Consider the following 26,240-nt stretch of genomic DNA (forward strand, 5'->3'; position numbering starts at 1 on the left):
AAAAAGTATCAGAGGCCAATATTGTAGTTCAATATTACTTTAAATATTGTTCCATAATGAAAGATATTCAGTGTTACAAGATTGCAGTTGTTGAAAATACTGTAGCTCAATAAATTATTATGAAAATGGTAGTGTGCATTTGTTCTGTTACTACCAAGAAGTTTTTATGTTTCATTAAAATTTTGCCACACTACTGCTAAGAAAAAGTCTTCTCTCCTGCTGTGTATTTAATATTTAAGTAGTATTTGAATAATATTGTAACTATGTTGTTGATTGTGCATTCTTTGTTTAAATAAACCACTACAGGTTTTATGTAAAAATAAGTGATGTGCATTTGTCATGACGCTACCACATGATACGTCTGAGCCTCACTTAAAGTAAAAACACAACTAAGGCGTGTATCATTCCGTACTCCTGTCTTTTTATTGCAATTAGTTTAATGTTTGAAGTTACAACACGTAACGGTGGTGACGAGTTATTTTTAAAACAAACCTGTGCCAGAGAGTGTTGGGTAAACATGCTCTGTACGCATGCACATTTACACACACACAAACAAATGTTGTGTGGTAACTCTGCTGTTGTTGCACTGAGTGTGCACACTTCAGTCCTCTCTCTGCCCCCCTCCCCCCGTAACCCTAACCCTAACCCTTTCTGGTGCTTTCCCGCCATACGTGGTGGAATATTCCATTTCTTTAGTAATGGGGATATGTCAATATGCACTTCTGTTTATCTAGGATATTAACTACATTGTGGGGAGCATCATATTCTGATTCATTGGTAGTCTTAAGTTAACTTTGTGGGAATTAAAGATGGTATGTCCTAGTGTCTAAGAAAACTGAACTGTTCACTCTCAGAAGCGGGGAGAGAAAAAGATCGAGCTGCCAGGCGTTCACGCTGAACATAATATGGAGCTATTCATTGTATTTTCCAGTGGATGTATTTTTGTAAACATTGACAGTTTTCTTTTCACTATCTTAGCTAATTTTTGCAAGTTTTGATTTTTGACACACCAAATAAACACCCTTGCACAAAACTGTTAAGTGACTCCATTTTTTTCTTTGGGCCAAAACCCGTGTATCGAACATGGTAGAGGTGCTGGGATGGCCAGTTGAAAAGCCGTGCATTCAAATCAGAAAAGAGTGGGAATCAGGAAAGCCCCAGAGGCAAAAAATGAAGCAGATACCTAGAAGACAGAGGAATCCTCAGAGGAGGAAGAACTTCAGCCCAGAGACAAACTCTCTGCAAACCCTCACTGGAAAATCCATGCAGCCCAGAGGAGAGATGACTGCAGAAAGGTCCCAAGATGCGGTCTTATCAACAAAGTGACGATATTGCAAACTATCTGCTGAGATTCAAGAGGATGGCTCAGATATGGCAATGGACAGAGGAGAAGTAACCTTGCCAGCTAGAATCACTACTGACAGATAAAGCTCTTGAAGCCTACACTGCAATGGAGGTACAACAACTATCCTGACCTGAAAGACGCGCTGCTGGATAAATTTGATATCTTGGCAGAAACCTATCATCAACAATTTCATGCTAGTATTCTAACACCAGGGGAGTCACCCGCTGAGACATATCATTGTCTGAAGGGTCTCTACCGGTGATGGATTCAACCAAAGAAGTCCAAGGAAGAGATTGGTGAGACCGTTGTTCTGCAGCAACTGCTGCGGGTTCCTCCTCCAGACACCAGAACATTCCTCGGAGAGCACGAGCCAGCAGATGGACTCACTGCAACCCGACTTGTCCTGCAGTACCTCAGTGCACCATCACAGCTATCATTCTGAAGCAAAAGAGACTCTAACTCTCCAAGTGACTCTCAGGGTAACTCTGCGGAATTGGGGAGTAAGAGAAATGAGGTCAAAGAACCTTTGGTAGTTTATCCTAAGTCTTTTATTTGCTACCATTGTCAACAGCCAGATCATGACCACTGTGTGTCCTTTTAAAAAACCCAAATAGTCAAGTATGTGCTATATACCAAGAATGGGGAATATGATGATCATGATAATAACTGTATTAATTGTGAGTATGCCAATGAAAAACAAGCAGAATATGAGGAGAAAGAACCCATGTTTATAGTAGTCAAAGTTCATGGGAACCCTGTTAAAGTTCTTTTAGATTCTGGTACCTTACTGTCATTTATTAAGAAAAGGCTTGCCCCTACTTTTGGTGTTGCCTACAATCACCAAACACCTATTCAATGTATCCATGGTGACTGGCAGAACTCACTATTAAGTTGGATAAACATAAGAACTTGGTGAAAGTGGGGGTGCTGGAAAAACTACCAGTTGACATGATACTGGGAGGAAACTTGCCTGTGTTACATGAGTTGCTGAGGAAGGAGATAGCCAATTACATCCAGGAATGGGTAGTGCTGTTTCATATTTTGGCATGACTGGTGCTAAAACCAAAGCAATGGCCAGATTACAATCTCTGCCTGTCTTGGATACTCGTCTGTGTGAGGGAGGAACCAAAAATACCTAGAAAGTCACACTGGCAATAGCGCTGTGGGAAATATGCTGTTTTTTCTGCCCCTGTTGATATTTGTACTGATGTCGTACCCATTGAGGAAGGGGTCTGGGAAAGTTGACCTCTCCGATCTCAATAGCTCCCAACCAGTGGAGCTGCAGAGGGTGTTTCCTGATTTTTCACAGCTGTTCCGGCAGACACCAAGATTGACAAAGTTCCTAAAACATCCCATCAGGATCAGGCCTGACCAAGGTTCAGTGCACCAACACTGACGTACTGAATAAACACACTTGCACGAAAGTGCTAAGCAACTCCAACCATTTTTTCTTTTGGGTTAAAACCCAGGTGTCATAACAGAACCCAATATGGCTACCGACACAGTGAGGCACAGTGAGATGTTCGAGTTAAAAAAAATGTAGTGAAACAGGTGAATTTTAAAAACGCAGCGCAGCATGTGCAGAGATCTTTGAGTTTTAGAAAAGGCAGTAAATGGCAGAATTCATAGGTTCTTAAAAGGTGAGTACTGGGTGATAATAATTATTTTTTAAAAAGAAGAATGGCTAGCTACATCAGAATGACTGGTGTGTTTGATTACACAACAGATAACTGAATTTTATATACTGAGTGGATTGAACAGTATATTGAAACAAATGAAATAGCCAATTTGAAATGAGAACCAATTTTGCTAAGTGCATTGGTTTTAAAGGCATATAGTTTGCTTTGAAGTTTAACTACTCCAACCAAAACAGCCAAAATGGTCTTTGCTGATATTGTGGAAGTAATGCAGGAACATTTAGAACCAAAGCAATTATTGATTGCAGAAAACATTAGGTTTCATAAGCAGAATCAAAAGGAAAGGGAATCCTTTTTAGCATAATTGAAGGAATTAGTTGAGCATTTTCTGCCATTAATGGAGCCCTCACAAACATTCCCTCTATTTTTAGAATTTGTGCTCTCACTAGCCCCCATGTGCAAGCAGTATAGACCCCTTTGTCTCTGCCTTTAACCCTTCCAGCCATCACTTTCAGCACATCATGTTTTGTCATTTTTTCCAGTTCCAATGGAATGACCGTGTCTTACCCTCTCTCCCTTTCTGTTTTCACTGTGACCACTCTCTCCATGACTCCCTGGTTCATTCATCCCTACCTACCCAACCATACCACTCCACCCTATCCTCTGGAACTTTTCCCGACAACTGTAGGAGGTGCCACATATCAGAATCAGAATCAGGTTTATTATCGTCAGCATGTGTCATGAAATTTGTTAACTATATTATGTATTGCAGTACAATGCAATACATGATAATGTAGAAAGAAAAAATAGTTAAATAAATAAAATAAAATAAGTAAGTAAATCACTTATAGTAAATATGTATATTTATATCAAATAGATGAAAAATAGTGCAAAAACAGTGTTCATGGGTTTGATGTCCATTTAGGAATCAGATGACAGAGGAGAGGAAGCTGTTCCTGAATCATTGAGTGTGTGCCTTCAGGCTTCTGTATCTCCTTCCTGATGGTAACAATGAGAAGAAGGCATGCTCTGGGTGATGAGGGTCCTTAATGATGGTCGCTGTCTTTCTGAGGCACCGCTCTTTGTCTGTACATCTCCTCGGTCACCACCATCCATGGACCCAAACAACTCTTTCAATCAGGCAAAGATTCACATGCACCTCCTCCAACCTTATCAGCTGCATTCAGTGCTCTCGCTGTAGCCTCCTCTACAACGGTAGACTAGGCTGCTGTTTTGAGGAACACCTACGTGGCTGTCCATTATGATAGTTTTGACTTCCTATTTGCATGTCATTTCAAATACCCTTCCATTTCCCATACCAAAACCCATCTGTAAGACATTAGCTTTCTTTACTGCCAGGGTGTGCCCCAACACAAATTAAAAGAATAGCTCCTCGTATTCTCTTTGGGCAACATAAAACACAATGATATAAGTATTGAATTTTACTACTTGGGTAACACACTCACCATGCTTCTTTCTCATTCTTACTGGTTCTGCCCCCCCCCCCACTTCCCGGTACTGTTTCATTCATTCCTATTTCCATCTGGTTTCATCGGCTTATCACCCACACATGTGCCTGGCTCTCAGTTTCAGATTTACTTATCACATGTACATCAAAACATGCAGAGCAATGCATCATTTGTGTTAACAACCAACACACTTAAGGATGTGCTGGGAGCAACCTGCAAGTGTTGCCACACATTCCAGCACCAATATAGCGTGCCCACAGTGTTCAGCAGAACAACACAAATGGCAGCAACAACAACAACAAAGCAAAGCAACAACAACTAAACAGGCCCCTTTCCCGCAAACCCACCCACAGCCTCCAATCCCAGGACAGGCCGCTTTGGGCCACCAGTCCTAGGCCCCAGTCTCTCATCAAGCCTCCAACCTGTCTCACAGATCTTTGGCCTCTGACCACTGGACTAAGCAATCCGAGGTTTCAACCTTCGGGTTTCTATCTCCAGATTCAATGACCTCTGGACCGACATCTGGCTTTGTCTTCCTGAATTTGCTGACATTTAGCTGGACATTGACTTCAGGCTTCGACCTCTTGTTTCATTGATTGCAGGTCTCCGACTTCAGGCCTCAACTCCAGATCATGGATTTGACCTTCAGGTCTCAACTTCTGGACTTGCATGAAAGCGGGTGTGGACCAACATCCCTCGTGCCTCCTACCCATGCAGTCCTCCAATCTGAGGCTCACTGAAAACGAGGATTGCTGGTGTCTTTAGTGCACGTTGACCGGAACCGCAGAATCGCTGACCTTCAGTCATTGTACACTCTCACCTGGACTCCAAAACCATCCCTGTTTATCAACCATCTGAGCCATGACCTCGATGGACATTGCAGCTTGGCACCATCTAGGTTGAACCTCCTTTCTGCTCCCCCACCTTCTTCCATCTGTCTGAACATAAGTTGACTCTGACAGGAAATAATAAAGTAGCAGTGGTGGGGGTTGCAGTGAGGTGGATTAGTGGGAGGAGGTGTGAATCAATCTTACACTTGGAGGAAGTAACTGTTTTTGACTCTGGTGGTTTTGGCGTGGATGCTACGTAGCCTCCTTCCTAACAGCAGGGGGACAAACAAGTCTATGGCAGGATGGGTTGGATTCTCAATGATGTTACTGGCTTTTTTCCCCCTGCATCTTTCTGTATATATGTCCTTGATGGCAGGTAAACTGGTGCCGGTGACGGGTTGAGCAGTTTTGGCTACCCGTTGAAGAGCCTTCCTGTCTCTTGCAGTGCAATTTCTGTACCATGCAGAGATGCAGCATGTTTGGTTGCTCTCTACCGTGCATTTGTCGAAGGACAAAAGTATAGATGTGCATCATCCAGCTTTCTTCAGCCTCCTCAGAAAGTAGAGTCATTGGTAAGCTTTCCTGATTATGAAAAATGTGTTCTTGGACCATGAAAGTTTGTGTGTGATGTGCATTCCCAGGAGTTTGAAACTGCTTGCCGTTTCCACTGCTGTGCCACTGATATAAAGAGGGATGTGAGTGGTGCAAGTTCTCCTGAAGTTGATAACTATCTCCTTTGTCATATTGACAGTAAGTAAGAGGCTATTTTCCTGGCACCAGGCCTGAAGCTCTTACACCTCCTCTCTGTAGGCTGTCTCATCAATTTTGGTGATGAGTCCCACCACTGTCATGTCAAACTGATTGTGGAAAAAATGACAAAGAAGAAGCAGAAAGGCTATAAATGTCAAAAAGCAAAAAATGTTTAAAATGTACCCAAGGCTGTGAGACTATTCTGTTCAATGAGAACTCATTAACTGTTCATAAAGTTTATGATGTTTTTGACACTTCATATTTAAACTCGATATTTACTTTATCGCTTGGTGGAACTTTCTTAGTTTGTTGAGGGAAAAACAAGGCTTGAACTAATTCTGAAATAAACTGTTTACATGAGTTATAAAGTTCACCTACTGCAGATTAAGAGTCATGGAGTAATTCAGCACCAAAACGGGCCCTTTGGTCCATACCGACCACAGCATCCTCCCTTCTAGTTCCTGTTAACTACATTCAGCCCATAAACCTCTGAACACCTCCCTATCGAACTGTTGAAATGCCTCCTAAATTCTGCAATTGTATCTGCCTGAAGCATTTCATTTCACAGCTCATTCCATGTGCTCACCTCCTTCTATGTAAAGAAATTATCTCTCGGGTTGCTTTTAAATCTTTCCCATCTTATCTTATATCTGTACTCTGTAGTTTTGGATTCCCTAACCCTGGGGAAAAGATAATGACTGTCTGCATTGTCCATACCCCTGCTTTATGAGATCACCCCTTATTCTCCTGCGCTGCAGGGACTAAAGATCCAGTGTAGCTAACCTCTCCTTATAACTGAGGCCTCTATTGTAGGCAGAATCCTCATAAATCTCTTCTGCATTTCTTCTCCAGCTCGACAGTCTCCCCTATAACAAGGTGATCAAAACTAATCAAAACACAGTATTCCAAGTGCAGACTCACCATTCAGGACCTTATCAAAAGCCCTACTAAAGACAACACCCACTGACCTACCTTCACCTATCCAATTTGATGCTTCTTTGAAAAAGCCCCAAAAGATTTGGTATACATGACCTACTACACACAAAATTATGCTGACTGTTCTCGAACAGATTCTTGATTATCTGTGATGGTTGATCTTGCCCCTCAGAATTCCCTCTCATAACTTTGCTGCAACTGAAATTAGGCTCACCAGCCTGTTGTTCCCTAGCCTGTCCTTGCTACTCTTGAACAATGGAATAACCTTTATTCAGTGTTGAAGCAAATATCTACAAGGGCCTTCACCATTTTTTCTCTGCTCTCTCACAAGGTCAGGGGTGCACTCAATCAGACCCCGGGGACTTGCCCATTTTATTAAGCTTCAACACTGCAAACACCTCCTTCCTTTACAATGTATATGATCCAGGGCCTCACTGCTTAATATGCTCATTTCTTTGGTATCCATGATATTTTCCTTAGTAAATACTGAAGAGAAATAGACATTAAAATTTGTATCCATCTCCTGCGGCTCCACACATAAGTAACCTTGATGGTCTTTAAAAGGACCTAGTCTCTGCATGGTCATGAAGAACCTTTTGGGATTATCTTTAATCCTAACTGTCAAATCCATCCCATACTCTCATTTGCCCTCCTGATTTTCCTCTAAAGCTTTGGCTTAAACTTTTCAGATTCATTGGGAATTAATTTGTAACTAAATGCCTAAATGTGGTGTATGTCTCCTTTTTTTCCCCCTCATCAGAGCTTCAACATTTCCCATCAGCCAGCGTTCTTTGAATTAGGTACATTTACCCTTCACCCTAACAGGGACATGTTGCCTCTGGTTTCTTAATGTGCCCTTTTAAAAGCATTCCATTTGCCAACTGTTCCTTTTCTCCTCAAATAGAGTCATCCAGTCGACCCCAGCTAGATTCTGCCAAATGCCCTCAAAATTAGCCATGCTCCAGTTCAAGATTTTAACCTGTTCTATCTTTTTCCACAACCTTTTTAAAATTTAAACGCAAACAACAGGAATTCTGCAGATGCTGGAAATTCAAGCAACACACATAAAAGTTGCTGGTGAACGCAGAAGGCCAGGCAGCATCTCTAGGAAGAGGTGCAGTCGACGTTTCAGGCCAAGACCCTTCGGCCTGAAACGTCGACTGCACCTCTTCCTAGAGGTGCTGCCTGGCCTGCTGCATTCACCAGCAACTTTTATGTGTGTTATTTTAAAATTACTGGAATTGTGATCTCTGGATCCAAAGTGCTCCCCAAGCAGCCACTTCATTTAGTTGGTCTGCCTCATTTCCTAAGTGGAGGTCCCTTTCATGAGAATGTTCCTCTCTGCCTTGCAGGAGTAAACTGTCTTGGACACACCACACAAATTCCACTCCATCTCGGCTCTTGGCACACTGGGTGGCTCAGTCGATACCAGGTCATTTGAAATCACCCAATTGTACTACCCTGCTGTTCTCTCTACTACATGCAATTTCCCAAACATCTGATCCTCAAATTCCCATAGTCTAATAGGTTTCTCTAACACAGCCCTATCAAGGAGACCAATCCCATCTAATTTCTAAGTTCTACCCAAATGGCCTCAAAAGAAGATCCCTTAACATCCTTTCTAAGTACTGTTGTTATGTCCTTCCTGATCAAAAAAAGCAACACTTTTCCATTCCTAAAAGTTGCTGGTGAACACAGCAGGCCAGGCAGCATCTCTAGGAAGAGGTACAGTCAACGTTTCCGGCTGAAACATCGACTGTACCTCTTCCTAGAGATGCTGCCCGGCCTGCTGCATTCACCAGCAACTTTTATGTGTGTTGCTTGAAATTCCAGCATCTGCAGATTTCCTCGTGTATCCCTTTCCATTCTTAGCTGCTCCTCCTCACATCTAAAGCATATGTATCTAAAAGGTCGTCTCCAAACAACAGATGGGGTTACAGTCAAGTCCATATATGCCTGCCATTGTAGCTTCTAGGATCAGGCCAGTAAATTGTGATGGATAATAATATGGAAAACACATCAGTGAAGTGGTACATCTCAGAATCTGGATATGTTCATAAATTATGTTAATAGAAGGATAAGCTAATTGAACCGATAGAATTAACCTTATTTGGAGTTTATCCTGCATCAATGGGAACGCACATCCTTTACTATTCCATTGATAAGCAAAGAAACCTTCTGCCTATTGATGGCAGCACTGAATGCAAACAGGTTTTTTTTTAAAGACAAGAGAATCTGCAGATGCTGGAAATCCAGAGTGTTCACAGAAAATGCTGGAGGAACTCTGCAGGCCAGGCACCATCTATGGAAATGAATAAACAGTCGATGTTTCAGGCCAAGACCATTCTATAGTACTTGAAAGAAAGGGAGAAGATGCAAAAATAAAAAAGATGGGTGGAGGACAAGGAGGACTAGCTAGAAGGTAATAGGAGAAGCCAGGTAGGTAGGAAAGGTAAAGGGCTGGAGAAGAAGGAACCTGATAAGAGAGGAGAGTTGACCATAGGAGAAAGGGAAGATAGATGGGCACCAGAGGGAGGCGATAGGCAGGGGATGAGAAAAGGTACAATGCCAGAGAGAGGAATAGAAGAAGATGGGGAAGGGAAAGAATACTGGAAGGAGAAATCAATGTTCAGGCCATCAGGTTAGAGACTACCTAGAAGCAATATGATGTGTTGCTCCTCCACCCTGAGAGTGGCCTCATCATGGACCAACATGTCAGACAGGAATAGGGATAGGAATTAGAATTGTTGGCCACTGGGAAATTCCGATTTTGTTGGATGGAGCGGAGGTGCTTGACAAAGCAGTCCCCTAACCTACGTCGAATCTCACCAATTTGGAGGCGACTGCATTGGGAACACCAGATACAATGGACAACCCACCAGATTCACAGGTGAAGTGTTGCCTCACCTGGGAGGACTGTTTACAGCCCTGAACGGAGGTAGGGGAGGAGGTGAATGGGCAGCTGTAGCATTTCTGTTGCTTGCAGGAATATATGCCAGGTGGTGGATTAGTCAGGAGGAGCAAATGGGTAAAGTAATAATGAATCATGGAGGGAACAGTCCCTGTGGAAAGCAGAGAATGGGGTGGGGAGGGGTAAAGATGTGTTTATGGTAGGATATATTGCTCACCTCCTGAATTTCCATATCTATCCCTGAAAGTTGCTAATATCCATACACTGTTTTAGGAAATATTCATTTTGACTATATGCCTTACTGAAATTATCTTCCTAAGTACAGTAACTCACATACTGAGGAAATGTTGATACATAATTATATTTTACCATGCTTGTGTAATATCTGATTGCTTGGTGTGTCCAGATGTAGACACAAGACATTGCCATTTCACTAAAAGGCAGGCAGGCGTACCTTTCCCTTGCCATATCTCACCCTTGTGTGTCAGTTTAATTCATTGACCCATCTCTGCATTTTCCTTCCTTTGCTTTGAGGCAGTAATAAATTTTATCACATGCTGCATGTGATAAAATCATAAGCAAAAATAACACTAGATGTTGATGTCAGTTCATTGCTTATTTGAACTGAATTTGTAAAATGTAAGAAACAAAAGCCTTATCACATTCAGATGAATTTCCCTTCTGTAATAGTTGAATAGGTGGACACAGAAATTAACCATTGAAAGATATGAAGCTATACAATTTCTCTGCAAGAGCATGGCAGAATTTTAACAGGGCTGTGGAAGAAGAAAACTCCAGGGCAGTTTCTGCACAGAAATGTAAAGATGACAATGGCGTTGGCTTTCAGGAAAAGTGTCATTAGATACAAACAGTAGGAAATTATACTGTGCCTATGCATATTATCATTTTAATCCCAATTGAAATATTATGTTCAGTCACAGCACTTTAAGAAGGATGTGAAAAACCTGAAGAGAGATCTGGGGTTTACTAGATTCCAGGATTGGAGTTTATAGTTGCATGGATAGACCAAGAGAATTGTAATTGTTCCTTTTTGAATTAAAATGCTGAGGAGGTGAGGTGTTTAAAATTATGCATGCTTTGGATGGGGTTGCTGAAGAAAACTGTTTCCAGTTGCTGAACTATTAACAACGAGAAGGTGTCAATGAAGCCTATTTTACAAAAGAACATGAAGTGACACAAGGAGAAATATTTCCCTGAAGTTGCAGGTTAGATTTGCAACATACTGCTTGAATGCAAATTCAAAAATAACATTCAGAACAGAGTTGGATATATAATTGAAGGTGAAACTGGCAGAGAGTGAGAATAAGTCTTCATTAGAATTGATATCGACCCCTTCCATACTGAAGTAGTCTATGTTTCTATGAGTCAAGGAAGAATTTCAGCCTGATACTATCATCTAAAAACTTTATCCAAAGGCTTCCACAAGTATCTGCAGATAGTTGATTATCAAGCCCATGCAAAGTGTCAGGCGCACAAAGGTTCAAAGTTCATTTATTATCAAAGTATGTATGCAGTATACAACTGAGATTCCCACGAAACAAAGAATAACATGCAAGTCAGTTCAAAGACAAACAGCAAACCACCCCACCCCCGCACAAAAAAGAACAGCCATGTGATCATCAACCCACCCCCCCCCAAACCCCCTTCCACCTACACAAAATGCAACAAGAACATTGGCTCCCAAATCCCCTTCCCCACACAAAAAAATAACGTAAATACAACAAGAACATTGACCCTTAGACCACCCCCAGACAAAAAAAACGAGAAATGATGGGTGAACACAGAATATAAAAACCATAAAACTGAAAATTTCCATTGTCCATACAGTCAAAATCAATAAACGCAAAACCTCAGTAGTATCCTCTGACATCATCAACAGAGAGAGACTCCACTCAAATCAGAGGCCTACCCTCCAGGCACAACAACAGGCCACGTGGGCTCCTGCTCCGGCAATCAAAAGTAGTGAGATTTCCAACTTGGTAGTTGCTTATTTCAAGATTATTGTATTTTTGCCAAGATAAAATTATAAATTCTTGAAAGAGAGTGAATAACAATTTTGTTCTTCGGTTGATTTATCAAAATAAAATGTAAGATATACCTTAAAACATTTCTGATGAAAATTTTGTTTGATGATCTGTATGTTTAAATATCATCATATTTAAGAAATTTAATATCAAGTTCTTTGAACCTCAACATCTACCAGTTTGCATCACTGTTTTTCCATTATGGCATGCACACTTTTTATGCACTTAATTTTATACTGTACATAGTGACAGGAATATATTTTTTAAAGATTTTCGACAGTTAAATGAACCACGGAAGCTCACGGACAAAATACTCACAATCACAACATTCGTTACATCATTTCTCCACTTAGATAAGTTTCTTGTTAGCCCAGTGGTCTATATGATAAGTACTGGCAATTAAACCCCTCAAAGAACTATGCGCATTTGAAAAAGAGAATTTGTGCAGCATTTCAAAAAATTCTTAAGCTAAGTCATCCTTTCTAATGAGTGCCACCAGAATCATTTCCAGTTCTCAAATGGCAGCGAACCTTCCTCCTGTCTGTTGAGAAATAGGTGCTATGGGATCACAGCCTGAGCCTTGGTGTCACGATGGATTGTCCCGAATAAAAGTCAAAAGCTGGGCTTCTAATTGAGTATCCTAATGAGGATATATGAGGGAAATTTTTCAGAATCTTAATAAAATCAATTAAAACAATGGGCAGGATCTTGCTGATTGTAGTTGAAATTAGAAGTGGAATGTCCGTTTGCTTCATAGCAGACTCCATAAAAAATACACTGATGGAATTGAGAATCACTGGGATTCCCAGCATTGTACCAAATGCAGCATCTAAGATCCCCCCTTGATCTAATTCAGAAATGTAGGGAAATTAAATTAATTCATTAATTAGCTTGCATGAGTTTAATTATAGGTAAATATCAAGAAGTTTTTCAAGTATTTGATGATTTGTTAGTCGACCTTTTATTTCTTTAACATTGCTTGCTTCTATTTTAATAATTTTGAAATGTTTCTGAAGATGGAAACAGAATGTTTCCAGTTGTTTCAGAATGACAGGGGTATTGTAGGATAGGAACTGTTTCCAGTCAGGTCATATTGGTGAACTCACAAATGTGGAGGGTCAGTGTGTCTGGCCGCCGATGTCTAGACGAAGTAAATATGAACATAGTGGAATTGACGTGATGTATGTGGCATTCCTGTGAATCAATAATTTATGTAAATGGTACACCACCTAAATTTTGAAATCCTTATTTTCAGCTTTTCTCTTTTGTTTTTCTGTATCTTTAATCACAAAGATAAAATACTAGCTTATTCATCTATTTTTTGTTCTTAAGGGATTATGAAATTAGGTTAGAAGTTTTCCTAGCATAGGAACGAAAAATCTACGCTCGGACTGAACTTTAATTAATACAACCTTTATTACTGGTTCTGTCAATGATGTGCAGTGCCCAGATGTGTGATAGCAAGCACATGGAATTCGTCAGTGAAATAATTATTTCCATAGAGGACAGGTTGATGAGTGTAACTGATTTGGATGAGAAAATTGGATTTCTTTCTGCTTCCTGAGATTTTTGAAGACAAGTTATTCCCAAAAGCTTATAAAATGTGAAAAGAACTTTTACTTAAACTCTTCCCATCTTTACTAATGGCCAAATGAACTATGAAATGAGTTCAGTATCAGAGCATGCATACCATGAAAGAATATGCAATTATGTGTAATAACCCTTTCTTAGAATCGTACACACGAAGATAATTTATGTATAGGCTGTGCCTGGATTATGAATGCCCAATTTAGGGATACCCTATATACAGCATGAACAAACTCCCATAATATTATTAAATTAAAGTGTTCAACATATAGATCTTCTTTCCTACAAATGGCAGAACTAGTTTCCTCTTTGTCTTCACTTTTAATTGTCATTCTTTATTATCAGCTCCATGTGCTTTAGATGCCATTCATTACAATACAATGGAAGTATGGCTGCCATATTAAGTCATTTTTGTGTATTTTCCAACTTCGGGACAAAATTGATTTGTGGACATCTGTAAAAATAGAAAAATGAGATGGACCTTCATTAAAGTAGGAACATCTTGATAGAAAACAAACTCTGATATGGTTCTTTGTATTTTCTCACACAATCTTTCAGAAATCAATTGAAATTCAGTCTTGAAGGTTGTTCTAGGTCACAGTCAGTGCTGCAAGCAATCTATGCTTGTTTCATCTGGTGTTTGCTGAGATTTTCCTGATAGCACATTGGCTCTGAATTAGAGTTCTAGTTCAGATAGATGGACACAAAAAAGCAGAATTGCAGTCCTGAGGGATGCCATATTTGGAATGAAATGTTTTTTCCAAGGTCCTGTGTATTCTCTCTCGTGGAATTACGAAGAAGTAAAGTGAGATCTCCTTGATGTCCTGCAAATATTTAACCCTCAGTTACCTTCTCTGAAACGAATCACTTTGTTACTATCACATTGTGGTTCATGAGGAACTGTGGGAAATTTGCCTGATGCATTTTCTAATTGCAATAATGATTTCTCTTCAAATGTACTTACTAGGCTGTGAGGACTTTAGAAATATTTGAAATGTTGCTATATAAATACAAGTATTCTTAATTAATTCAATTCCTCCTGTTAGTAGCTTATGTAATAGTGGCCTGGCCTTGCAAAGCAAAATTCATTCTCACGTCATACTTACAAGAAACAGGACACATCACCATGAATGTCAGTAGTAAAGGCAAGGGTCCTGATGCTCTCGTTAGATTGACTTTTCTTAGCTTTCATTGCCTAGCCTCATTGTTTGAATTGAATTAAATTAAATTCAATTAATTTACTGTTTCTCTGTTAAAAATAATAAATTTGAATATAATACATTTATCTCAGTCATTTTGTGTTGACATCCCATGCCTACAAATAGTTTTGATTATCAGTATGATTCCTAGGCATTTGGCAGATTGAGAGAATAACGTGCCTGCTGATTGTTCAGTTGGAAAGAGTCTTTGTTTCCAGGATATTCAACTGGAAGTTCTGAATATAGTGCCTTCTTCACAAAGCCCTAAAACATCTAATTTGCAGCATCCATTTCATGTGTGAGTAACATGTATACTCACACATGCAATCTCAATGGCTCTTCACATGGCTTTAAACCACCTCGACAACACAAACCTCATGTCAGGATGCTGTTCATCGACTATAGCTCAGCATTTAATACCATCATTCCCACAATCTTGATTGAGAAGTTGCAGAACCTGAGCCTCTATACCTCCCTCTGCACCTGGATCCTCGACTTCCTAACCGGAAGACCATAATCTGTGTGGATTGGTGATAACATTTTCCTCCTCGCTGATGATTAACACTGGTACACCTCAGGGGTGTGTGCTTAGCCCACTGCTCTACTCTCTATATTCCCATGACTGTGTGGCTAGGCCTAGCTCAAATACCATTTATAAATTTGCTGATGATACAACCATTGTTGGTAGAATCTCAGGTGGTGACAAGAGGGCGTACAGGAGCAAGATATACCAGCTGGTGGAGTGGTGTCACAGCAACAACCTGGCACTCAACGTCAGAAAGAGCTGATTGTGGACCTCCAGAAGGATAAGGCAAAGGAACACATACCAATCCTCACAGAGGGATCAGAAGTGGAGAGAGTAAGCAGTTTCAAGTTCCTGGGTGTCAAGATCTCTGAGGATCTAACCTGGTCCCAACATATCGATGTAGTTATAAAGAAGGCAAGACAGCGGCTATACTTCATTAGGAGTTTAAAGAGATTTGGGATGTCAAAAATACACTCAAAAACTTTTATAGTTGTACCGTGGAGAGCATTCTGAAAGGCTGCATCACTATCTGGAATGGGGTGGGGGGGCTACTGCACAGGACTGAAAGAAACTGCAGAAAGCTGTAAATTTTGTCGGCTCCATCTTGGGTACTAGTCTGCAAAAGTACCCAGGACATTGTCAAGGAGTGGTGTCTCAGAAAGGCAGTGTCCATTATTAAGGACCTCCAGCACCCAGGGCATGCCCTTTTCTCAGTATTACCATCTGGTCAGAGATACAGAAGCCTGAAGGCACACACTCAGCGATTCAGGAACAGCTTCTTCCCCTCTGCCATCTGATTCCTAAATGGACATTGAACCCTTGGACACTACCTCACTTTTTTAAATATACATTATTTCTGTTTTTTGCACAATTTTTAATCTATTCAATATACGTATACTGTAATTGATTGATTTATTTATTTATTATTATTATTTTAGTTTGTGTTTTTACCTCTATATTTTGTATTGTGTTGAACTTGCTGCTGCAAGTTAACAAATGTCAGGACACATGCCGGTTTTATTCATCCTGATTCTGATCCTGATTCTGTATATGTCTAGAAATTCCTCTCCCCCGATCCCCACCCATTACTTGAGTGTTTATATCTCTGGCTCAGAAATTCAAGTTAATTGAGTCACATTTCATATACAGAGGAAGTGCACTCTTGTCAAACACCACTGATGTAGGTCGAATTTCTTAGTATTTGCTTCACTTCTTCTCAGTATTCAATTTTTAAATATTCAAGAGTTGCATCTCATTATGATGACCTCTCAGAATTGTAAAGTTGTCAATTGTTAGTTGATAATAAGCAGTTAAATTGATTGAAAAGTGCTAACATCACACTTAAAGTTACCAAAATGGATGAAGTCAATCTCCTGTATTCCTTCTATATCCTGTGCAACGCTCAGGCTATTGGCTCGTGTTTATCTAGGGGAAACTACGTCCACCCGCCAAACCGTATCTCATGGTTTGTGTAGTTGCTGTGTAATGCACCCTGGTTCAAACTCACACCTGAAATATCAGACAGCCCACAATATACGATTTACAGATTACAATTTATAGATCTTACTGGAACTAAGTAATTCATATATATACAATATAAAAGGAAAGTAAAAGGCGCCAAACTTATCAGAGTTCAACCGCTTCCTGCACAAACATTGGAGCTCAATGAACGGGTCTTCTTTCCACCATGCGATCTCCTCCGACCCCCTCGACCCGCCGCCTGGGACCAACCACAGTGGTCAACCAAATCCTTCCTCTTCGGTTCTCCTCCCGAAAACCCGCCAAACCACACGGTTCCCAGCCATATGAGACAGAATATCACCCACAAAAAGAATAACATGGACACTCATTGGTTCGTTTTTCTCCCTTATCAATAATATAACCCAAACAAGCAGGGAGAGAGAGAACTCCTTATATCGCAGTTATTATTACAGAAAAGCCATTTCAGACACCTCGGCAGCCAGTGTAACAAAGACCAGGTTACAGCTGCAATAATTTTCAACCCAAATCATTTCTCGTAATAGGTACTTATTCCTGAATATGAAAGGTCAAATATTGTTTATTTTTCAGGCTGCAGAAGACTACAAGTAATAGAATTAGCAGACCTCTACTATAATTGCAAATCCATTACAAAGCTTATCCATTGGAGGGGTGTTTATTGTTGTACTTGCAAATATTTTGGCTGTGGGCAAAACTGAAACCAACAATAATAACAGGATAGAAATCTATTCTCACTCACTTACCCACTTAATTGCATCAATTTTATTATAGACATCAACACTTAATGTAAATGAAAATTGTAAGAACCTTAACAAAGGACGATATGCTGTTAAAGTCCCTGAACTTGGGTGGTCACAATTGTATATTTTAAATGCTACAATCACAGGCCACCAACTGAGCAGTATGTTCACATTGTACTCAGTTCAGCTTTGTGGATGAAATCCAGAGTAGTTAATTAGTTTGGAGTTCTTCCATCTCATTGTTTAGTGCATTGATTTAAGGAAATTCTGAAAGAGGTAATGTTGTGCTGGCCTGGAGTAAACTGGTTATTCTGTACCAGCTATGCACATTGTCAGTGGTTATCATGCAAGTCTGAATTATTCTGCTGCAGACTTACCACCTGGCCTAACCAAAACAGCATGGATGCCAGTTTATGATATCTGGTCATATATCCCAAGCATTATGAGGTCAATTTTAATTACACAATGTAAACTTCATCTTAAAGTAGGCAACTAATTTGCAGTTCAAAGGAAACTAAGGAATGAAACATGAAATAAATTTAACCTTACAAAATATTTGTACAAAATTATGTTCATTTTCTCCATTTCTAAGCTTTAGTCTTTTTTCTTTCAGCAGGGATCCTCTGGTGATTTGATGATCAGAAACATTCAGCTTAAGCATGCTGGTAGATTTGTTTGCATGGTCCGAACTGCTGTGGACAGTGCATCAGCTGCAGCTGACCTGATTGTCAGAGGCAAGTATCCCAACTTCAAATGAAGTTTATTCACTGATTTATAATCTTATTAAGTGGCTGAAATACTTTCCTTAAAATGCTGCTGCTGCTGTTTCTATATCTATATATATTTCTAAATATATTAACTATATGTGTTCCAAAATGTTTTAGCACTTCACAATATGTAGTGTTTTTACTTGGAGTCCTTATTCATCTATTCTGACGCAGTGATCTATTCTAATTATTATGGGTGTGAATAATGGAAAAATAGTAGAATGGTAACATGGATGGAACATGTATGAACCAAAAAAATTGTATCCTCTTTGAATAATATGCATGAGAATGTTTTAAAATACTATAGTTAGTGTCAATGGGTACTTGGTAATCTGGAGAACCTGTTTATTTTATACTGGTGATTCTGTGACTTAAGAACATATTTTTGCAATTTTTGAACATGTTGTTTGGTTACGAACACCAGGGAAGTAAACTCATTGCATATATATGTTACTCTTAATGGAAATTTATAGGTAAAATTCAAAACATGCTTGTGAAAATCCATGTGGTTTTTACTAACTTCATTTCTCTTGTGCTGGTTAAGGATCTGGATGAATGGCTTTATTATTTAATTATCTAAAAGTACATTCAGAAAACTGAAGGATCAAATATCACCAGCAACTGTAGGTCTTGATTTATTACTTAAGGTCTTGGGTAAAAGACCTTGAGTAATAAAGGTCTTGTAGATTGTCTTATGTTTGAAGTGCATATAGGGAATATATTACATATATACTATAACCACAATGACACACTCAACAAATACCCAAAAGCAACTATACGGCTTATCCCAGTGACAATCCATCCAATCGACTAAGTTATACTTACCACTAATAAGTCCAGGAGATATAATGGAGGGGAAAATACTGCATGTTTTTTGCATGCAAATGGTACTATTATGTTGAAAGCTTCAATATATTTGTTATTGGATTCCGTGAATGAAAGGTACAAAATGTAAAAATGTAATTACTTTGAAAAATCCATCATTATGAAGTGAAATTATATTTAGTGAAAGTAAGACCCCAGTATTATTTTATAATTCAAAGATCAAACAGAATTTGTGGACATGATAGAACTTATTTGGCATACCTTTCTTTAATTGTGTAGGCAGAATAGTGCATTTAATATTTCAGTAATATTTGAGTAAAATTGTACATTGTTTGATTAAGTTTTCTTTGTAGTTCACATAATTCATTATGGGTTATATGTAAAAGTACATGAACAGCATACGTCATTATGCCACCAGGTCATAAGTGCGTGCCTTACTAAAGTAAAACAAAGTTGACATGTTGATCCCCAGCTCCCATGGTTTTCATTCAATAAATTTCTGGAGTTCCAAAACATAACAGTGATGACAGTAAGTTTTAAAATGAACCCAAGGTGACTATCAGCTTGTTGAAGCACAGCACATATTTTTCTTCTGAAAGGGGAGAGAGATGTTCAAGTTTAAAAGAAATGCAGTACATTTCTTCAGAAGGGGAGCGAGATGGTCAATTTAAAAAGGCAGAAAACGGATGAGATTCATGGGTTCATAAACAGTGAGTAACAGGTGATAATAATGTAAATAATTTAAAAAAACAGAAATGACTGGCTAAATTGGAAATACAGATGTGTTTGATTGCATAATGGATAACTGGTTGATGTATACTTAATTAATTGAGCAGCATTTTTAAGCAAATGAAATAGCCAATGAAAAGCAAGTGCCAGTGTTACTGAGTACATTAGGTGGAAGAGCATACAGTTTGCTTTGGAGTTTAACTGCTCCAACCAAACCAGCCAAAATGAGCTGTGCTTATATCATGTAAGTAATGTAGGAACATTTTGAACCAAAACCATTGCTGATTGCAGTACGCTTTAGATTTCATAAGCAGAATGAACTTCCAGTCAAGATGGCGAAGCAAACAACGATTCCTCAGACAACACCTTTCAGATAGCCAATCTTTGCAACTATTTCACTTTCTCCACACCTTCTGCTTGTTGTTTCTGTCTTGATTGTGTTATGGAAACTGTTAGAGCTGTGACATGCAGTTTAGAATTTGATTGAATGATCTAGTGCTCTGCTATGTCTGGAGGGTTGCCTCATGGTGAAGACCAGAGATGGGGACTCATAAAGGACTGAGAAAATGATTCATGGAAAAGACCAGAGACAGGGCATGGGTCATGAACAACTCCATTTTGAAGCATTGAGGAAGATAGAAGCATCGAGAAATTGTTCTCAATTGAGGCCATGGGGGTGACAATGGTCAGTAGCCAGCTTGGTGGCGTTTGACCCAGTATGCTGGTTGCTCTGCATGGAAGGACTGAGTTCGTGCAGCCACTCTCCTCGAATGCCGAAGAGAAGATGTGTTCAATATTCTGAGATTTATGTGATTTTAGGCTGTACTTTATATTGGTCTCCTTCAGTTTTTCAGTGTTTTCTTTCTTGTGCCCGATTTGCAGCTAGGCAATTTGTCAGTTTTTGCAAGAGGGAGGGGGTTGGGGATTTGGGATTTGATTTTCCTGTTGGTGTTTTTCTATATGGGTGATCTGTTACTTTTTGTGTGTGAGAGAGGGGGTCAGGGGTTTCAATGCTATTGTTGTTGTTCTTTTCTACGAGTGAGGGGGCCGTGGATTTGATGCTGTTGTCGCTGTTCTTTTTCTCTGCAAGGGAAAAGGGTTTTGAAGTTTGAGTTTTGTTTCTTTTTCTTTTTTATGCAGGGGGAGAGTTAATGTCTTTTCTTTCAACTACTCCAATGTTTTTTTTTTCTGAATTTCATGGCTATCTGGAGAAGGCGAATATCAATGTTGTAATGTACCTGCATACTTTGACGATAAAATAAACATTTGAATCAAAAGGAAGGGGAGTCTGTTTCTACTTAGTGGCTGAATTGGAGATATTGTCTGAGCATTGCCAGTTCAGTGATGGGCTTAATGATGCACCAAGAGATCATTTAGTTTGTGGAATCTTAACAGAAAGCATTCAAAAATTGCTCTCAACTGAACCACAACTCACATTTAAAAGAGCAGTTTAAATCACTGCGTCAATGGAAACAGCAATCAGAGATACAATTGAGTTGCAATCAAAAATTACATTAGCATGAAAAAAACAGAAAACCTGGGTCAAACAAATTGTGTTGCTGTTGTGGCAGGGGCTCACGCACAACAGACCAATGCAGGTTTAAAGGTGAAACTTGCAGAAAATGCAACAAAGTAGGACACATAAAAAGAGCATATCAGCCAGGCAAAAGTAAGTGGACTGCACAAGGATGAGATCAAGATAAAATGTCAAGTTTCAGTTTCAAAAAGAGTACTAATCAGCATGTTGTTGATGAAAATTCCGATAATAATGAGTGTGACACAGGATTGGGTATCCTTGAGGTTTACTATACAAAAACTAACCAGTAACAAGTAATATGGCTTACACTGGAAGTGAATGGCAAGTTAATTAAAATGGAATTTTACACTTGCTCTGCTGTTTCAGACATTCCACAAAACAAGTTTGAACAGCATTTCAAAAATACTGAAATGAACCCTGCTGATACCCAACTGAGAACTTATACTGGTGAAAAGATCATTTCTGTGGGAATGACATTCTTAACAGTGAATTTCAACAACGAACAAACCACACTGGACATGTATGTGGGGAAAAAAACAGGAGTGCCAGCCTTGTGGATCCATGGTTGGCTGAGACAACTACAACTTGATTGGAGGCCCACCTACTATTTGCATGCCAATCCCCGGCAATAGTGGCAACTGAAAGTGAATTAAGAAAGGTACTGGATGAGGCCACAGTCCTGTTTAAGGATGGCATTGGAAAAAAAATATCAAGTAAGTTAGTGTTAAATGAAAGCGCCACACCCAAGTTTTACAAAGCATGTCCGGTTCTTTATACCATCCATGATAAAGTAGCTTGTGAGCTAGATCACATGGAGTCCAAAATTGAGTGGAGGCCATGGACAATGCCAGTGGTCTGGGTAGCCAAGAAGAATCGGTCTGTCAGGCTGTGTGGTGATTTTAAGATCACCATCAACACAGTGCTCAAAGTAGATAAATACCCTCTGCCCAGGGTTGAGGATATCTTTGCAAACCTTTCCAGAGGAAAGCACTTGAGAAAATGCTCTTAGCTGTGGCCTACCTACAGATGGATATGGAAGAAGAGTCCTAAGTGTTTCTCACCATAAACGCTCTAAAGGACTTCGTCGCTATAATCGGCTTATTTCTGGAGTAGCATCTGCACCTGCACCCTGGCAGAAAGCTATGGACCAGTTGATGCAAGGCTGCCCAGGTACGCAATGTTACCTGGATGACATCATTATTACTGTTGAAGATGACAAGAAACATCTCCAAAATTTCAAGACAGTGTTAAAAAGATTAGAAGATTATGGGCTCACAGCACAACACAACAATTGTGAACTCTTCAAACCAAGCATCATTTACTGTGGTCACACCATCAACGCACAAGTTTACACAAGTGAGCTGAAAAAAGTTCAAGCAGTGGTGAATGCCCTCAGGCTAAAAGATGTGTCAGAGATGCGATCGTTTTTTAGGACTTGTTAACTACTATAACAGGTTCCTGCCAAACCTAGCTACTATGCTCCACCCCTTGAACTCATTACAGAGTGGTAATAAATGGCAATGGACAAAGAGTGTGAGGTGGCTTTCCAAAAGACAAAGGAAATGGTGATGTCAGACACTGGACTCACACATTATTATCCACATAACAGTTATAAAACATACTAGTCTGGTATGAAGGAATGAAGTTTCTTATAGATATGGGTGAATTGCACTTCTGAGCAGAAAGCAGGTGTCAGCTGTTCATAGCAGCTGAGGTAAACTGATGTCATTAATGAAAGCTAATACTCAAGAGTTATTAAAGACAATTATTGCTATATGCTAGAAAATACAATTTCCACAGCCTATAACTCGTTTTTCTTACCACTCATTAATTGCTAAATCCGTTCACAAGTAGAATGTGTTCATCTAGTCCCTGACTGAGTTGTATAATATAATTGCTTCATAGCTGCTTTGGTATCTCCAGCTATGCAGTGGTCCTTGAAAGAACTGTTCTTCTGAACAGCAGTTTCTCCTCACTTTGCCTAATGATAGAAATGTGAATAAATCATCTCCAATTACTGATTGTCTCTCCAAAGTGATCTCAATGTCAATCTGCCGACTCCTCAAGTTCTCCTGTCATTATCAAGGCTTCTATTCCCAAATAACATCGGTTCAAATATTAACTCTGACAGGGCAATGGACAGGTGATTTGCAAATTCAGCTGCAGTTCCAGAAATGAGATAGGGCAATTTGAATTTGCAGACACAAGAGACTACAGATGCTGGAATCTGAAGCAACAAGCATTCTGCTGGAGCAACTCACTAGGTCAAATAGGGTCCGAAGCAGAATCTGTGAGGGAAAATAGTTGTAGATATTTTGATTGAAACCCAGCATCTGTACAATTAAATATGTATGTGGGAAACGAGTCAAAAGGAGGAAAGATTGTTGGGACAATTGGGCTGAATGGGCTTCAGAAAAAGTGATGGAAACTTCCATGTCCGTCATTAATTAAAATAGTGCCATGGTGATTTGCTGTTTATTAAGAGGAGCCTTGGGACTTTTGCTGGGTACGTTCTTAGACTGCGCAGTAGAACAAGTTAAGATTGCAACCAAATGAATTGTGGCGACTTCCTGTTTTCTATTTGCTGCTCTCTATTTTCTATTATAATAAGAAGATGTGCTTTAATAATATACCACACAGTCTGCTTCTTCTGTTGTATACATTATACTGAATTGGTATAAACAAGCTATCGAACTCTAGAGAAAGAGACAGTTCCATGCTCATCCAGCTGCTATAGAAGCATTGCACTCACAGAGGCCTTTAATTTAAGGACATTAAAATAGGTGTCTAGAAATTGGATTGCTTAGCACTATTCTTTTCTCAGTATTTGGTGATCTGGAATTAAAGGTGCATTTTTGGACAAATTGTTTAAAAGACAATGAATGCTAATATTAACGGATGCCAGGTATAATTGTGGAAACCACAAAATTGGAAAAGCTATACCCCTTTGGCATTTGAGCTATATTTTCCCAATATCTGATGTGCACTAGTGATATCCGTTATTTAACACAGAGCTCCCAGATCAAAAAAAAAGAACAAAGTATGCATTAGTCTTATTACACATTATCACACGCTTCCTACAGTGATCAAATTTTGCTCAAAGCAAGACATTTTTGGAGAAATTAATGACTGAAGACTCTAATTCATTGATGTCCCTGTGGACCCTCTGCTCATGAGGTGGGTGTGTCTCAGGCTTGGCTATGACAGGGTTCAGTACACTGTTCATAAATCGAAAATGAACAAGAGCCCACTTACAGACATTGCAGCTCAGGATGGGGGGGGGATGGGTAAGAGATGGCATAGGAAATGCCCTGGTCCCACCTCTCAGATGATGCTTACAGTCTAGCAGCAGTCAGCAAATCTATCCCAATCTATTCCTCATCTCCTCCCTAATCCTTCCATCAATGGTTTTAAATCAATGCTTCTGGTTTTAAATCACCCTGCTAATGGAAATAGCTCCTATTTTCTCCATCTAGACCATCAAAATTTTATACACGTTAAACTTCTCTCCACCTTCCAATTTAACCTCACATCCCAGTCATGTTGTCTTCCTAGGTCTGCTCTGATCTTCTTATCCTATTGACTCTGCTCCAATCGACTTTGATTCCCAACCATCCTACCCCATCTGACACTGGCAATTCAGAGCTTGTACTTGTGTTAGTTAGATCAGCCAAATCATTCCCTTGTCCCTTCCTTGCAAAATTCTCAAATCCTGTATCACCTACAAACACAAACGCTTTGTATGGCCACCCCAGGTAAAGGAAGGCTTCATTCAGTTCGGCCCTCATTCTCCATTTGTCAGCAGACAAGCTCACTACTTCTGTAGTCATTTACCACTGGAGTTTGTGAAAAATCTTTTCAACAACAAGTGAATTCAAATGTAAAATCAATTACATTTCACTCAAGCTTGTTTGCAATAAATAGGTAAGAACATTCATAACTCAAACTCACCTAAAATATTGTCACTTTTTATGAAGGCATTCACACTTCAGAATATTGAGATTAAATCTGATTATGAATAAATAGTCCAGTTTCCAGCTGTTCTTTAAAATGCTGTCACATTGTAAAAGCTTTTAAACATGAGAAATTTCTTGCCACATTTCTACCTGACCATGTCGTAAAAGAAACAACCCTTCAGCCCAGTCCTCTTTCCACTGAATTCCAAAGATAGAATTTCTCCATATTTCTACCCTGAATTATTGATCGTCTATTCTTAGTGTTTCATCATGTGACAGACGCACCATTCCAGGAATCAATCTGATGAATCTTGACTTTACTTGGGTATCCTTTCTTAGTTTGGAATTTTATTGAATATTCCAGATAGAGTCTTACCTGAGCCTTTTATGTCTCTGCTGTTGTATTCAAATCTTGCAATAAAGGTCAGCACTCCATTACTTACTGCAACAGTTCCCTCTGAATATCAACACCTTTCAAATTCTCAGCATTAAAAAAATTCTAAAAAGTTTTTTTCTTAAAAAAACCCAATGATTTCACATTTACCCACATTATCTGCCACAACCTTGCTCATTAAATTAGCCCTGAAGCTTTTCTGCATTTTCCTCAAACCCTACATTGCCAATTTGTTCTGTCAGTTAAATTTGTAGTTCATGAAATTAAAATGGAAGCAAGGAGTTGTCAAATTCAACTTAAAATGTAAGCTGTTGTACTGGGGAATTAATATCCTAAGATTCTCCCTAATCCCTTGAGCACTGTTTGTGGACTCTGTTTGAACCAAAGCAGGAGCAAACTGGTTTGTATGCACCCGTGCACTGCAGATCACTATTGATTAGAAAAATCAAGGTGACAAAACCAGATTAATCTACCTACGCTCCATTCACCATGTGGTGTCACACGGGCCAAAACTGCTGTTATAAAAGTAGGCAATGAATTTGGACAGTCCATTGCTT

General features: G+C 39.4%; 1 protein-coding gene across 4 annotated transcripts in view; it reads left to right on the forward strand.

Annotated features, from left to right (window-relative positions):
• The window catches only part of LOC134356779 (contactin-4-like), a 2,290,679-nt gene that overhangs the window by 2,045,493 nt on the left and 218,946 nt on the right, over positions 1-26,240 (forward strand). For 2 of the 4 annotated variants that reach the window (XM_063067893.1, XM_063067892.1), the window contains exon 16: positions 18,092-18,209. In XM_063067893.1, coding sequence (XP_062923963.1) covers positions 18,092-18,209 — 118 coding nt within the window. Of the gene's footprint in view, positions 1-18,088; positions 18,210-26,240 lie in introns of all 4 variants that reach the window. The other 2 variants (XM_063067894.1, XM_063067895.1) reach the window with 1 other exon arrangement.

This window comes from Mobula hypostoma, chromosome 15 (genome assembly GCF_963921235.1).
Source record: "Mobula hypostoma chromosome 15, sMobHyp1.1, whole genome shotgun sequence".
Taxonomy (NCBI): Eukaryota; Metazoa; Chordata; class Chondrichthyes; order Myliobatiformes; family Myliobatidae; genus Mobula; species Mobula hypostoma.